Source organism: Dermacentor variabilis, chromosome 6, assembly GCF_050947875.1.
Source record: "Dermacentor variabilis isolate Ectoservices chromosome 6, ASM5094787v1, whole genome shotgun sequence".
Taxonomy (NCBI): domain Eukaryota; kingdom Metazoa; phylum Arthropoda; class Arachnida; order Ixodida; family Ixodidae; genus Dermacentor; species Dermacentor variabilis.
In genome coordinates, this window is record NC_134573.1 from 172299178 (window position 1) to 172314259 (window position 15082).

Here is a 15082-nt window from a genome sequence, read left to right on the forward strand (position 1 = left end):
GTCTCCCACAAGACGCCGTCAGGGTCGTAAGAAGGCGTAATGTCCGTGCGTCTTGTTTCTTCGCGACAATGCGCCCCGGCACACTGTCGTTGCCTCAACGACCGCCATCCACTCCGGCAGCTCGTCCGCAGGGTCGACCATCCGCGCTAGTCGGCGGGTCTGACCCCACAATGGCTGGCCCCTCGTCGAACTTCCCATACGACGTACAATAAGGACGGTGTGCTGTCGACGGTCGCAGAAATGATGATGGCGTCATTTATTCCATCAGTGAGCGCTCCTTCCTTTACGGACCTCTCTCGCTTTAGTGCACCGCTGCGCGAGTGTGCGTCTGTGTATGCGGGCGTGCGAAAGAGAGAAAAAGACAAGGTACTTACTTTTTAATATTAATACTGTAAGTATTAAAATGCTAATATATTATTCCTATAAGGGATATCACGTTTCAATGTCGCGCCCCAGTGCAGGACTCGGAATTAATTTTGATTTCCAGGGGACTATTTAGCGTTTAACTTGAACAGACACATAACACGCCTGTTCTTTTTTTTTGTTCTTTTTTTATTTCGCCTGCGCCAGCATTTAGTCCGCCGTTGTTGAGAATCAGACCCGCGACCTTATACTCGGCAACATATTGTTTTAGCCGCCGAATTATTGAGGTTGAGCATGAAGACGTTCAGCTATATCTTCGTTCTGGCCTGGTCAAGTGATTATGCGAGCAACATCGTATGGCAATGAGGATTTGAAAGTTATTGAGTGCATCTTGAAGGCAAGATGCCTAACTATAGCTAGAGTGTGGGCTAGGCAAGCTCTCTGTGTGAGCTGCGTTTAACCTTGGAGTACAAAGACGACTGACAATTCAGAGTACAGCTGCGCGTCTATACAGGCATCGGTACAGGTTTGTCGTATAGTAACTCATTGTACAATAACATAATCACCCGCCACCTACCTTTCCCTGTATTTCCCACTTCCCCTTTCCCCAGTGAGGAGTAGCAGGCTAGAGACACGCTCTCCAGGCCGACCCCTCCTCCTTTCTCTTCATTAAAATCTGCTCCTCCTCCTGCTTGGCGTAGCATTAAACAGACTTGCCCCTCTCTCTCTCTCTCTCTCTCTCTCTCTCTCTCTCTCTCTCTCTCTCTCTCTCTCTCTCTCTCTCTCTCTATCTATCTATCTATCTATCTATCTATCTATCTATCCCTCTCTATCTCTCTCTTTCTCTCTCTCTCGCTCTCTCTCTCTCTCCTTCAGAAGCAATCTTGTCTAATTTACTTATGTTCTTTGTGGATAGTATATTTCGTAACTATCTAACTCCTGCCTTTTTTCTACATTTTTTTTGTCCTTTTCCAGTCTGATTTTTTATTTATTGTGCAGGAGTATCACAGCCGCTGCTTCTCGTATATCTGCAGACATTTAGCGCGTGTGAAGAAACGAAGAAGCCACTTTTAACACCACACAGAACAATTGAGTAACAGAAGTGAGTCATTCGTTTGTCGTTCCGCACTGCCACGCGCCCACCCTAAATCCTTTTCTTTTTCTTTCTTTTCTTTTCCGGTCGTTAAACTTAAATCCCTAACTTCAGTCTCGAATTCGGTGTCAGGATTGTGCCGCGGATTTCAGCGCTCGCAGTGCGTGTAGCGTTTGTTTTTCCGTGACAAATGACCGCGGCGGGCCAATTCGCGGATACCTCCGCGTACGCGCAATACACATATATATTGGGGATTGAGTCTCAAAAGGAATCCAGGAAGCACTCCCGACTTTGAGGGTCGCAACAGCGTTTCTTCTCGTCGATCCTAGTCGCGTATCGCTGAAGTGCGGGCCAGCAAGTCGTTTCCCGAACGCGACGGGACACGGAGGCGCATGGGCATCAATCTTTCCCCCCTCGTCGCCTGAGCTCGCACTCTCCACCCTTAAGGCCCAACCACACGCGGTGAATCGTGCGCGCCTGGCTGCGCGTCACGCGTCTGCGAGGCCGTACGCGCCTGTCCTACGCGTCTAGAGAGGGCAGACGCGCAGGAAACGCGCGCGTCAAGGAGGTCTTGATCTTGGGCGTCTGTTTGAGCGTACGCGACGGAAGTGGCAGCTTGTGCACCGACGTCACGTGGGCCATATGTACACTTCCGGCGGTTCGGAAAGGTTGTTGAAGTTTCAGAATCGTGCGGAGACGCCGGGAGTCGCTGCTGGTTTCGTGTCGATGGAGCACAGAGGCTATGGAGGCGATCAACAACGAAGCGCTGATCGCCTGCGCTGAGGCTCGACCTGCGCTTTGGTAGCAGGCGAAACACAAGCGCCACTAGAACAAGCACTTGACGAGGTGGTCGTGGATCGTCATTCCCAACGCTGCCGAACAGGCGAGTGCTCGGAATTTTATACGGGCGTCACAGCGGAGCAGTTTCAATCGCGATCGAGCCCGATCGGGGTCGGATTTTGTGATCACGATTGCCTGTAACGCGCGATCTGCGTAGAACCGATCGTGATCGGGAAATTTGATCGCGCTCGATCGCCATCGAAAGCCTAGCTGTGTGGCACTGGTATAAGCTGACTCTCTCATCAGCCGACTCGCAGATGTCTAAAACGCGTTTCATCTGTGCAGATGACGTTATCCCAGCGCTGCAGAAGTGATGGAAGTCCGCGGGGAATAAATTTCGGCGCCTGGGAATACGTTTCAGAAAGAAAAGAGCCGCGCCGTGCCAGACGACGTTCAGGACAACGTCATCTGGCTGTTTTTCGACCAGATGATGTTTCTGCGCCACACAATGGAGAGTAGACCGTAAGTGATCTTGAAGTTTCCACCTTAGCCGGCGTGTTAAAAGTGAAACACGGGATTTTAGTGCTTTCCCTTTACCACGTTAACCGGCGATGCCGTATGTTTGTGTTATAGCTGGCAATGCACCGCACTTATGGGAATCGACTCAATATTGTGCTTACACAAGCAAGTCGACGCACAGTATGCATTATATTCAGCTTTGTCTAATTGGCGATAAAATATTTGTGCTGCATCGCCGCTCCGATTATCGCATATTTCGTTAAATGTGATCCGGTGAGGGGACATACAAGCAGTACAAGAATAGCTTTGTATATTTATTTAGGTACCCACAAAGCCAGTTTGGCTTTGCAGTGGGGAGCAGAGAAAGCAGAAATACAGGTACAAAATAACAAGTAAAATAGCACTTAAAAACCTAACAGTAAATCATAAGACAGAAGTACAGAGAATATCACATACAAATTAGCAGGATGAATAAAAAGAAAAGGGCTTGCATGATGCACACACAAAAACAAAACACAAAACATGCAAGTAGTATTTTTTTATTCTGTGCACTGATCCTAGAAGGCAGCGTGCAAGTCAATGGCCAGTATTTAACTGAGTATTGAATGTTGCAATATTCATGTGTACCTTGGGCACTTCAATGCACAGTTTTAATTTTGCATTTTGTTGCTTGCCAGCAGTGTACAAATCGGTGCTTCATCACAGACCCTCAAATATTACCTAGCTTGCTTAGGGATTCATTCAGTGTCATCATGCTGTAGGAATAAATGCGCCATAGTACTGACGACATTGTCAGCTGTGTAATTGATAATTCTTTTTGTGTCTGCTCAGCAGTGTCTTTACCTAATTATCAGCCTGTGGTTATTCTGCAGATCCCAGGTGGTGTGGTTACTCGTTTAAGCGAAGCTTTCACGATGTTTGTGGAGAACGCTGTTCCTGCTTAGCAAAATTTTCAAGGAAGGACTAGATGATCCAGTTTAACACATTCGCACTGTGCAAAAAATGATTATTGAAATTTTACATGCTAAAACCACGATCTAGTTACATTATTTTAATTGGTATTTGCATTACGTCCAGTACTTGTCACTCGTGCAACACAGTAGCCAGTAGTCAGCTGGGATGACAATGGTTCAACGACTACATTAATATCAATATGAGGCGAGCTATTTGGCAAGACAGTAGGAGTGGCGGAAGGAAAGTCCAGAGAAGAGGCAAAAAAAGCTTGGCTGTAAGAAACCTTCTGGAAGGGTTTGCTCGCTAAGGTCAGCTTTGCTGGGCCAAAACACCCTTTACAAGGCAGATGGCAAGAAGGCAAACATTATTAGATGTAACTTCCTAAATACAAACAACAAATGCCCTGATTACTACGTACACAGCTTCACACTGTGTTTAGACGTACATTCAGTTAAGAAAAACAGTTTAGAATGAGATGAAGTTTACAAACAAGTGAAAGGAAAACAAAGTTACAAGCCAAGAACGTTTCCAGTAGAAAAACTAGAACAGGAGAGAGCCTTATACTAAAGCAAGACCTAACAGTACTACTACTCTATGTTTAGAGAGTGCAAGCATAGGTCTTTCAACATGAAATTTATTAAGTGGTTTTACTGAGTGAATGTAGTGGAATGCTTCCTGCTAATTATTTCAAAACTGAAACATTCCAAATATCATGCACTGTTTTGAGTAGAAGTAATCACTAGGCTTTAGTCATGCAGATCTCGTAAGAACTGCTTAAATGCATCACAAGCAAAAACAGAAAAAGATACAAAAGCTACACTTATGCGCATGCAGAAACTGTTCATTCTGGTTGTATAGGCAAGCCACTTTTGTCCCTACAAAACTGATTCAGAGCTTCAGTGTACGCTAATAAAATCACACACTAAAACAAATGTGGATGGATTTGAGCCTTCATATATTTTTGCATCCAGACTGGCACATTATTTACACATTGACAGTATGTGCAACCCTTATTACGCTCACATGCAGGATGTCCGCCAACCTTCCACCAGTGCCCCCATCGAGTGAGGAGGGAAGTGCTGCAGACATCTTAACAAAAAATGTGCCAGTTTTCCGATCTGGCAACACTTGGAAGTGCCATCACCGTCAAGTGAAGAGTCACAAGCGCCAGCATCGACTCTGTCTTCGGCGTCGCATGAGTCTGTGGAGTCTCAGGGCATTTTAGAATCTCTTGAATCACCGATGTTTCAAGAAGTTCTGGTTCCTGAGGATTCTGAGGCACACCACAGCAGTCCGCAGTCAGAAGCATCGCTGGCTTCAGCAGGCAGTCGTAGGCTGGATACGTTAGGAAGCATTGCTTCTGAAGCAAAGTCAAGGGGGAGGAAAAGAAAAAAGAAAGATTAGAGTCAGTTAATATTGGAGGAATTAGGCAATGTTTCAAGTGCAATCAAAAGATGCAAACCACAGGACGACCTCGAACTTTTGCCGTCTCTCTGCTCAAACACATTAGAGAGGTCAGTGAGGATACGCATTTCGACATGAAAATTACATTGATGCAAGTAGGAGAGTAATTCAAAGATTAATGTTTTTGAATGTATACTTTTTGTATAACAAAGCCAAGAGACAATGAAACAAAAGGAAATCATTGATGAATTTAATTACTTTATATTGAAATGGAAAAATAAGGAGGAAAATGAAAGTATATAAGAAGGTAGCTTCTCACTAATGGGAGACAAACCCACAAACTTTGAATTATGCTTGCATTGCTGTACCAGTAGAGCTGCAGCAATGGCTATCCCTCTGCAAACTTTCTTGGGCCTGAATGTACATGTACTGGATCTCACCCTGGTAGTGTTAGCCAACGCTACTCATGCAAGAACACTCCAAGAGCCTAATCTAGTACACATAAACATTCTATGAAATTGATGGTGGAATAGCCTGCAGCTCAATTGGTTTTGGTTTTAGCTCCCACCAGTGGCAAGTTATATTTTGACCACTTTCATTTCCCTTCTCCTTGTGATGTTGACATTACAAATAAAATGAGTTATTTTCCTTTATGCTTTATATATGTTTCCTTGTCTGTTGTTGTCATGTCAAAGCCCCTCAGCTCTTCTTTTTTGTTCATTTTACATTGTGTTGTATCCATATTTTTGTGCGGTATTCAAGAATTTCATAAAGTTGATATCTGTGGGCCTGGTTGGCTGGCCATTGCTGCTGTAGAGATGTGTGAACATGTTTTAGCAACACACCTATGATAAAGAAGCACTGACTTGCAACTAAAGGTTTGTTGTTGCAAGACAGATGTTTATCGCTTTCATCTGTGTTTACTCATTCAGCCTGTCTTGCAGCAATGAACTTTTTTGAGTTCACCACCTGTGCATGAAGAGTTTGTGCATGCATGTAGAGATGCCTGTACATGCCTGTAAATAAAAAAATGTAATGAACCTTCAACCAGACCCCACTGAAAATTTCGGTTATATGCTGCAAGTTGTAAAGCCTGTCGGGGCGTTCTAGCAGCGCAAGCATTTTTCATATTGTTTTATTATTATTAGAAGAGGTAGCAGAAAGGCAAAAGTCTTGCCACCACATAACCAGGAGGCGAGGTTCACTGCCAACATAGACAACCTCTACCTCTCCCACAACTATCACCCACTAGCCACATTCCTTGCATTTTTTTTCTTTGTGTTCCGTGGCTCAGTTCCAGAGTTGGTTTTGCATGTTCTGCATGGGATGTTTGGCCAAAGTCTTTGTACATAATCAGTGACATTGAAGGCAGTGTGTAAATGAGACATTTATACGTATGACCCTGCTTCACTGGCAGGAAGCAGGGCTACCTGACGGGAGCCGTGAACAGCATGTGAGCTTTAAAAAATTTCTTAAGCTGAAAAAAATGTAAGAAATTTCTGCGGCTGTCGTGCTGTTCTGCAGTTGTTTAATACTTTGCAGGCACGATCGCCACTATATGACTTACACACCACTGCAGAGTCTAGCCGCCTCAATCCCCACACAGTAAGTCAAGGCAATGTCTTTTATGTCTTACCGGGATGCCAAGTAGCTTGAATGCAAGTTGAAAAAAAAATTAGTACGCATGTTTCAATTGTTTGAATACTAATTATGATGACATGATTTTTCTTCACAATGATCTACATGGCTGTGGGGGGCCCTTTTCAGGTGACATACGATCAAAATTCATTTGTGTAGGTTAGCTACCACCTTTGTTTAATACTACATGTGCAAGCATACCTCAGTGCATGTTTTACAGGTTGCGCAAGGTCAAAAGCACTGAGGTAGCTTTTGTGCGATGCCAGTCGATGGCAGTTTTTTTTAGAGTTAGCCGTAACTGTTACACTGGTGATGCAGTAAGTGGAAACTTTCAGTCTCTGTGCTCATGCGATCATTTTTTTCTTGTATTTCTTTTCACGCGCATTGTCAGTACCATCATTACTATTTCTCGTTTTGTATCAGCATTTGGTGTCCCATTTTTTTATTTGTTTATGAGTTAATAAATAGTTAGTTGTGTATAATTCTGTATCCTGTGGAAAGAGAGAAATAAAGATGATTATTAATATATTATTATTTTTTTTTATTTGTATTTTTTATGCACGCTCATTGTCAGTCGTTTCCTTCTTTCTTTTGTTTTGCTTCAATGTTTTGTGGCTCCTTCCTGATTTGGCTTCCAAAAGGCGGCGGGCAGTAATATGTAAATAAAATAAAATAAATGATACATTAAATGACAAAGAAACGGTGTTCTGTATTCCTGCAATCGCACATTATTACTCTAGGGGCAACTGTCCTTTACCAACCTCAATGCTACAGCAAGTCGTTCTCCAGGCTCCAGGGGTTTCTCGAATGTGGTGCTGCCGTGTGAGGGCCTCTGCTAAAAAGCTCAATAGCTTGTCCAAGAGCTGCGGCGCCTTGCGAAAGAACTTGTAGAAAAATCCGTGGTCATCCTGACGTATCCGTTGCATCTGTAAAAAATGGTGCATTATTGCCTGGCAGCAAGACCATGCCCTGCCCATATACACGCGCAGGTATCAGGAGCTGTACACTTTTCACAGACACACACGTATAGCCACTAGCCATCATTAATTTTACCCCCTGCTTTGTTTATGTGCTTGAATACAAACAGTGGTTCGGCAAAACAGGAGAGCCAGTTAACGGTATATTAAAATCGTGCGGCCACTGCCAAGAAACTTCCGAAATTAGTCGCACAGAATTTTAACCTGCCCCCCAGGTCACAATTTAATTACATTACACTTCATATTCTACAGTCACAATTCTGAGAGACAGAAAATATAGGAAATCGTATCTCCTCCACAAGCTTCATATAAGACAACCAACACGTGTAAAAAGGTGTTCTTGAATCTATGTGCTATACTAATGGCACAAATATAACTAGCAGTCCTTAGCTTTTTGTAGGGGTGTGCTAATACCGAAAAGTAGATTTAGAATCGAATCAAATGAAGAAAAAATAATCTGGATATCAAATAAAATATCGAATAGCAGAAAATGTATTACAAAACTTAATCCTTACAAATTTTGTGCAAGAAAAGAGGCTGCTACACAAGCTCTGTGTAAACAGTATGGTCTACTGTTAATAATGAAGGGAGCCCCAAATTAGTATTACAGATTGTCTGTTGAATCAAGCGCTTCTTCCCCTCTGACGCTGAACAGTTAATGACCGTATGTCGTACGGCATACACGGGTTAGACAGACGGCGGTTGAAATGTCGTGAGGTGTTGTCACCACGTATCCAATATACTATCTGTATGCTTCCGGCGGCTAATCAGCCCGATCTTCGCCTATGCTTTCGCGCTTTCCGCACTACACCCTGCTCTTGTCGTTCCCCCTGTTCGCGTGCGTCACGTTATCGTTTCGATCGGTGCTGTCAACCTGGACGAACCTTGCACCGACGACGCGATGCTGTTCTGCGAATTGGGCGTTCGCGCTCTGCGAGTACGATCCCTGCATTACTACTTTAACCCTTTCGCTTATGCTCGCACTTAAAAACGCTGATCAGTAATTGCTGTCCTAACGAAGATAAGTCTCCATGTCCAAACACTGGCTCCTAGTTCTACCACTGTAGATCATCGAAAGGAAAGAAGTTACTCACAGCCGTAAAGTCCTTCTTCTTTACGCAGTTGAAAGACTGGCCGGACCCACCAACGTCGCCGCCGCAGAGGCCGCAGACGCTTTCTGCGCTCCCGCCGCCGTTGCAAGAGCAGCAGCAGCAAAAGCTTCTTTCTCATGTGGTACATTACGGGGAGAGAACGCTGATGCCGGCGAAGCAAGCGGCTAAGCAAGGGCTCGGCAGCAACGTCGTGCGTGGTCGCGCGCAGATGTCGGCTGCAGTTGTGAGCAAGCAGACGCTATCGCGCGTGATGTTGATAATTGATGTAGCTTTTCTTGCCATAAGGATGTATAGATACGAACAGCGTGCGTTTCTCAACTTAAAAACAATGTAATAGCTCTAACATTGATAAATTAAATAAACATGGCTAGCCACAAAGAAATTAAAGATAAACTTTTCTCAAAGCCAAAGACGACCGTTTCCGCCATCGCTGGGCAGCTGGTCTGTCAGCCCTGTGCTACGCGCAGCGAAGCGCGCACGTGTGCGCGTATCGTGTGGCTGGACGCCCTTCCCTTCATCACCCGCGTACGCGCACGCAGACGCGTACGCTTACGTGTACGCGTAGCGAGACGCGTATCCTGGGCTGCGTGTGGTTGGGCCTTTATTCTCCCCCGGCAGCCTACGAACGTCCACGGCAATTGCTTTCGAAACGCGGAGGCGACGAGGCTCACTTGGCGCTCACTGTGACCTCGGCGCCATCACGGAAAGCCATTGCTTCCGTGAGATGCCTTCGCTGTCTTCTCTATGTTCTCTTGCCTTTTCCCTGCCTTCCCCGCGCGTATTGTCTGGCTAATACCGTGCAACGTTGTACAAGCTATGGCTAGCGTCAGCCAATCAGAACACGCGTGTATTCCTCCACGCCGCTTAGGTCGTCAGCTGTCGGAAACAGCATACGACGCTGCTGGACGCGTGGATGTACAACTGAACCAGCCGCAACGTACCGAATGCAAAGAAACATACCGGTGTGAATGATTTCGGAACGCGTGTAGCGTTGTCCAGTGTGAGATTCTTTTTTCTTTCTTTCTTTTTTTTTTTCCTCCCGCGTTCAGGAATCTGCCTAGTCACGCCTCGGAAGATTACAGTCACAAAGTCGCTGTCACACTTTTTTTTTCTTTTCGGGAGGAACCAGAGGTGCAAACCTAGTAGGTGTTTTTTATTGCCACCGAAGCGCTCCAGAACACACTGGTCGCTCGTCAGGCAACCAGAGTGGCGCAAAAGTACACCTGTGCACCTCGTTTCTCCGCAGTGTCCGTGCACGTCGAGTGACAGGTTGTCCGCTCTCCAATGCTGCTAGCGGACGATGCTGTGCAAGACGCGGCGTTGACATTTTCACTGACGCACTTTTCAAGTGTACTTCTTGATCGCTCGCTCGTGACGGATGCGTGTTTTAGAAAGCGATAAGGAGAAGTGTGCTGAGAAACAATGGCGCTACTTTCTTCAACTCGTTAGGGTAACCTCGTCGGTGCGCCGCCTAGTCATCGCTGCACGGCAATAGTGAGGCTTGAGTGTGCAGATCTGTTTTTCTTTCCCTCCGATTCGCCTTTCATGAGCAGAAGGCAGCGTGCCTGGACTGCCCGAGCGGAACGCCAATCCAGCTCCGCTGAGTGGTGACAGCGGCAGACACAATGCAGTAGCGACCAAACGAAAGAAAAAAAAATAACGAACGAAAGAAGGAGGTGTGGTAGGGCCGAAGTGAGGAAGGCAACATGTCAAAAAAAGAAATAAAAAAAGAGGAAGCGGCTTATAGGAGAACGTCTTCGTCGTTCCTATACCACTCGTCGTTGCTTCTAGATGCGCTGCAGGCACTTCAGCCATGCCGCACTCTCGAACGGACAATGCGCCAGCTGTGTGCAGGAGTGAGCAACAACAGCCCTGCTTCCATTCACAATCTACTCACTGTCCGCTCCTCACCACCAACCACTGTGCTCCCTATGCTTGTTATTTCTACTTCTCCTGTCGTATCCCCATGTTCTCTCTCCCTAATTGGGTGCAGTGCAGCCGATGGTGTGGGCCGCGCCAAGCAATCAGACAAGCGAGCGCGGACGCGTCAGATCGTTCTTCCATGACGCGTCAATTTGTGCGAGCCTTCAACGAATAATAAAACAAAACACTAGCGTGTCCTCGGCGAAGCTCGTGGTCAAGTCAAGAAAAGTTCACGCACTACTCATCAATTGGATGGCGGCTCAGTGACCGCCGCGCCACGACATTGTCGTGTGTTATTCCTGTGCAAGTCGGCGCCTGGGCTGATGACGGACTCGCGAAGCGTTCGCAGCATTCTTGCACCTCAAAAAAACCACAAATTATTGCGCTGCGTCTTGTAAAATCTCACAGTTTGTTTGTTGTTTGTGAGATTTGTGAGATTGTTTATAATACCCGACACTTAGGCAGACAAGAAAGGCAAGTTATCCTGATGAGGCGAGGTATTAGAGCGTGAACAGTTGGGGATTAGTCTTATTCGACGACATAAACCATGAGAAAATGTAACAGTTAGTGTTCGAAACGTGTAACCTGGAAATGACGGCTCATTAAATTTCACCATGGAAACATCTTTATCCCCGTTTCAAGACGTCAATCTGCTCGCTTACGCCACGGACAAGCTCCGTTTCCCTGCAGCTTGCGCGGTCCACAAACTTTTTGTCAGTCACGAGAAAAGCGCGCCACTATAGGTTTACCAAGCTAGCTTCGTAGGCAGACTTCGAACACAAGCCCCACTCCCATTTTTTCATCGGCGCCTCAGCACGCATTCTAGGTTTGGCTCCACTGCACGAGCTCGGTGGCGTACGGAGAAGCCTGCCAATCTGCCTTCTGTTTCTTCTTGCTGTTGTTCCAATCCGTTCTCGGATCATTCATTAGTCATACTTGGCCCGTTCCATTGCACGTTTCATCTGGCGCGGCGCGTTCGAGGTGTGACTAGCATATATAAAGGAGCCAGCGAGAGATGATGAATGCTGGAATATGTCTTGCGCCCAGACGAGGGTATTATCCGCAAAGCAAACGCCCAAGGAACCGCGCCAATGTCGAGAGACGGCCAGACCCCTCTTATCGTTCAGTCACTGATGCTTCCATCGTTCCCCGTAGCTCCCCGAATTTATTTTCTGATTGTCTGTATTAGAGGTGCGGGAATAGGGGAACCTTCGATGTGAATGGAACACGAAAATCTAAAGAAAAAAAGCAGTGTTGGAATGTAGAATATAATTTAGCGAGTTTCTTACGTTCGAAAAGTGCAAAAAAAGTAGGTGATTGAATAAGCAAACAAAAAAGCTGCTCTATATTATGCAGGACACACGCTGTCGTTAACAGACGAATAGAAACGCGTGCCGAGTTTGAAATGGCGTAAATAGGCTGTGAACGAATAAGCCTCGCTCTAATTGGTATAATTACGGCTGCATAATGTAACGAGCAATGTAATTTTGTTATAGTTACTTCTAGAAGAAAAAGAAAGTGATGCGGTAATAAATCTGAATTTCACACTGACGTCTTTCTCTATTGTAAGAATTGAGAGAGGGGAACTCTTGCGTTCCTTTTCAGTTTTTTCTTTAACTTTTTTCGCTTTCACGCGTGCCCCACATCTGCTCCGGCTTGCTCATTTTAATGAATTTCTTTCAAGTGGCCCCTCGCCCTGCTTTTTTGTTGCTAAATCCCTATTGAAGAAGACAAATACGCCCCGTATCGTAATCCTATATGGCGATATGGGTTTATGGGAGCATACGGGGGTTTTCATGCACGATGCCATAGGGTGACAGAATTATGAATACATGGCATATGGACCGCATGTCTATATATATATATATATATATATATATATATATATATATATATATATATATATATATATATATATATATATATATATATATATATATATATCTACGGATCACAATGTGCCTTTTGTCGCGTAGTGCATGTGTTCCTTAGGTTGGTTGGTCCAGCATCACAAAGCCGAAAGAAATACTCATCTACGTACCGCATTCGAGCCCATGACTATTGGTTTCGACCACTATGTTACACTCGCAAGAGCGCGGAAATGCCATGGTAGATATAAAAAAAGGAGCATGCATTGAGATGCATTGCTATTTTTTTTTTGCTATATTGTGTCGCTAATCTTACCAACAAGTGACGTTTATTTGGGGGCCGCTATGTAACGCTTCTCTTGAGACTTCCTTCTAGTTACGCTAAAGCTAGAAGTCTAAATAAATAAAGGACTGGCATTTGATACGCGGATATATTGGTTAAGGCACGTTGGCGGGTTAGTTGGTTTGAATCCACGATAGAGGGTGTAAGCGCGACTAAACGAGGACGTAGAAAGGAAACAGACACACAGAGACAGCGCTTCCTGTGTACACAGAAGCGCTGTCTCTGTGTGTATGTTTTCTTTCTACGTCCTCGTTTAGTCGCGTTTACGCACTCTATGGCGGATGTATCTTCCATTCACGCAAGAACGTGCACCGTGACGCAGCAATTTTCTATTTCTTGGCCTTCAACATAATATATCGCAAAAGCAATAAATGACGGCGAATGCCTTCTTGATTCGGAGCAAGGCTTGAGACAGAACACTTCGAAATGAGACATCGAACTCCAGGCTTCTCTCCTATTGTCTCTCTTTCTTTTTTGCCCCAGAGCCCATGTTAAACTAAACGGTCGCTTCGCAGATTTGCGCTACAGCGCTTACTCGACGTTGCAAGTTTCCAAGGAGGTTTAAGAAAATATAAAACCTCCTTGCACGTGCTTCCCTCTCTCTCTCTCTCTCTCTCTCTCTCTATCTATCTATCTATCTATCTATCTATCTATCTATCTATCTATCTATCTATCTATCTATCTATCTATCTATCTATCTATCTATCTATCTATCTATCTATCTATCTATCTATCTATCTATCTATCTATCTATATGCCTAGGGAGAGCTTGTAATTCGAGTTCTAGCGATGTGCCACTTTATTAATTTTTTAAATTTTTCGTTTCCATTTCGACTGCTGGAACCAGCCCGCTCCCTCTGAAGTTCTGTCTGGATATCACGCCACAAAATGACAGTATCTTTTTATTTGCATAATTGTCTTCTTCTGTTTTTCTGTTTGCTTTTTTTCTGTCTCACGAGAGGCTACGCGATCATGTGTGCTAAGTAAGCGCGTCTGTTTCAGCTAACAACGGCGCAGAATTGTGGCTTTGAGCGCGCGCGAGGCAGAGCACCATTGTCCCGAGCATGTCATTGGCTGCTCGAAGTAATTGCAACGCTGCCACGCATCTACTCAACGTGGAAGCCCCGTCGGAGACCGCTCGATGAAAATAACGAACTTGCGCTCCGGTTCCAAGCTGTGATTAAGCGGCGTCTGACGCAAAAAGGCCGAAAAAGGAACGCAGCGGGAATGTGGCGAAACTACGTGCGAGAGATGATTGAATAAGTGGATGAATAAACAAACGGCCGAGTGCATTCCACCGCCAAGAGCGGGCACGTGTTGCTCTAATAATCTCCGCGACGATAAATGTGTTCAGCGTCACGGCAGCTGGGCGACGCGTCGGAGCTATGCGAGTAGAGGAAGTTCAAGTTTGCTGCAGCGTAATGTAATTGTCAGTGGCATGAACTGAGGCGACGAAGAACGAACACAGCACAAACATGAATCTGAAAGCATTTGAGTCGCTCGAACTTTTCCGTTTTCTGTGGAACAATAATATAGCTCCGATGGCGCAGTGAGGCAACTGCAAATTGAGCTTTTGCACTCGAGTTTCAGATTATATGCCTTTGTCTAATTTCGATTTAGTTACATTTATGTTTGATGTGCTGTGAATTCATATATGCTTACCCACGTTTCATCTGTGTGCCCAATCATTCATTTCTTTAGTTTACTATTCTTTACTTTCTTTCATTTGTTTTACTCTTTTATTTATTTTCATTTCATCTTACAACTCTGATCGGTTGTAGTAGCATATGAGCCATTTCACTAACGTCACCATTTGTGATTAACGTCCTTCTCTCTCTCTGCTTTAATATATTGCGATGTCAAGACAATAGCCTACGTAAATAACTAAACCCAACATGAACGCGCTTTAACATCTTAGTCTTCACCACAAGTTATGCGATAATGATATAAATGTGTCTGCAACGTAAATTAACACCCCCGCACAACTTTCCGGCGGTCGAGACTGAAAAGAAGGTGGCAACATTGTGCCACTTCAGAATACGGCTTCCATTTTAGGAGTGCATTCTTAATTTGACTCGAGTCTGCTGCGCAGCGCATCTCTTTATGCG

General features: G+C 45.0%; 2 protein-coding genes and 2 long non-coding RNA genes across 4 annotated transcripts in view; 2 read left to right on the plus strand and 2 right to left on the minus strand.

Moving 5' to 3' along the window:
• Nucleotides 1-15082, minus strand: part of LOC142585789 (cubilin-like) — a 270644-nt gene that overhangs the window by 211123 nt on the left and 44439 nt on the right. The gene's annotated exons all lie outside the window — the stretch shown is intronic.
• The window catches only part of LOC142584445 (uncharacterized), a 42990-nt gene that overhangs the window by 17812 nt on the left and 10096 nt on the right, over nt 1-15082 (plus strand). The gene's annotated exons all lie outside the window — the stretch shown is intronic.
• Nucleotides 1900-5773, plus strand: LOC142585788 (uncharacterized). Its single transcript, XR_012829127.1, has 3 exons — nt 1900-2339; nt 2582-2758; nt 4739-5773. It is a non-coding gene; the product is annotated as an uncharacterized LOC142585788 (long non-coding RNA).
• On the minus strand, nt 3055-9041 carry LOC142585787 (uncharacterized). The gene is made up of 3 exons (XM_075696797.1): nt 8823-9041; nt 7513-7677; nt 3055-5069 (listed from the first exon to the last, which is right to left on the minus strand). Exons 2-3 carry the CDS (start codon nt 7675-7677, stop codon nt 4800-4802), a joined length of 435 nt encoding a protein of 144 aa, XP_075552912.1. The 5' UTR covers nt 8823-9041; the 3' UTR covers nt 3055-4799.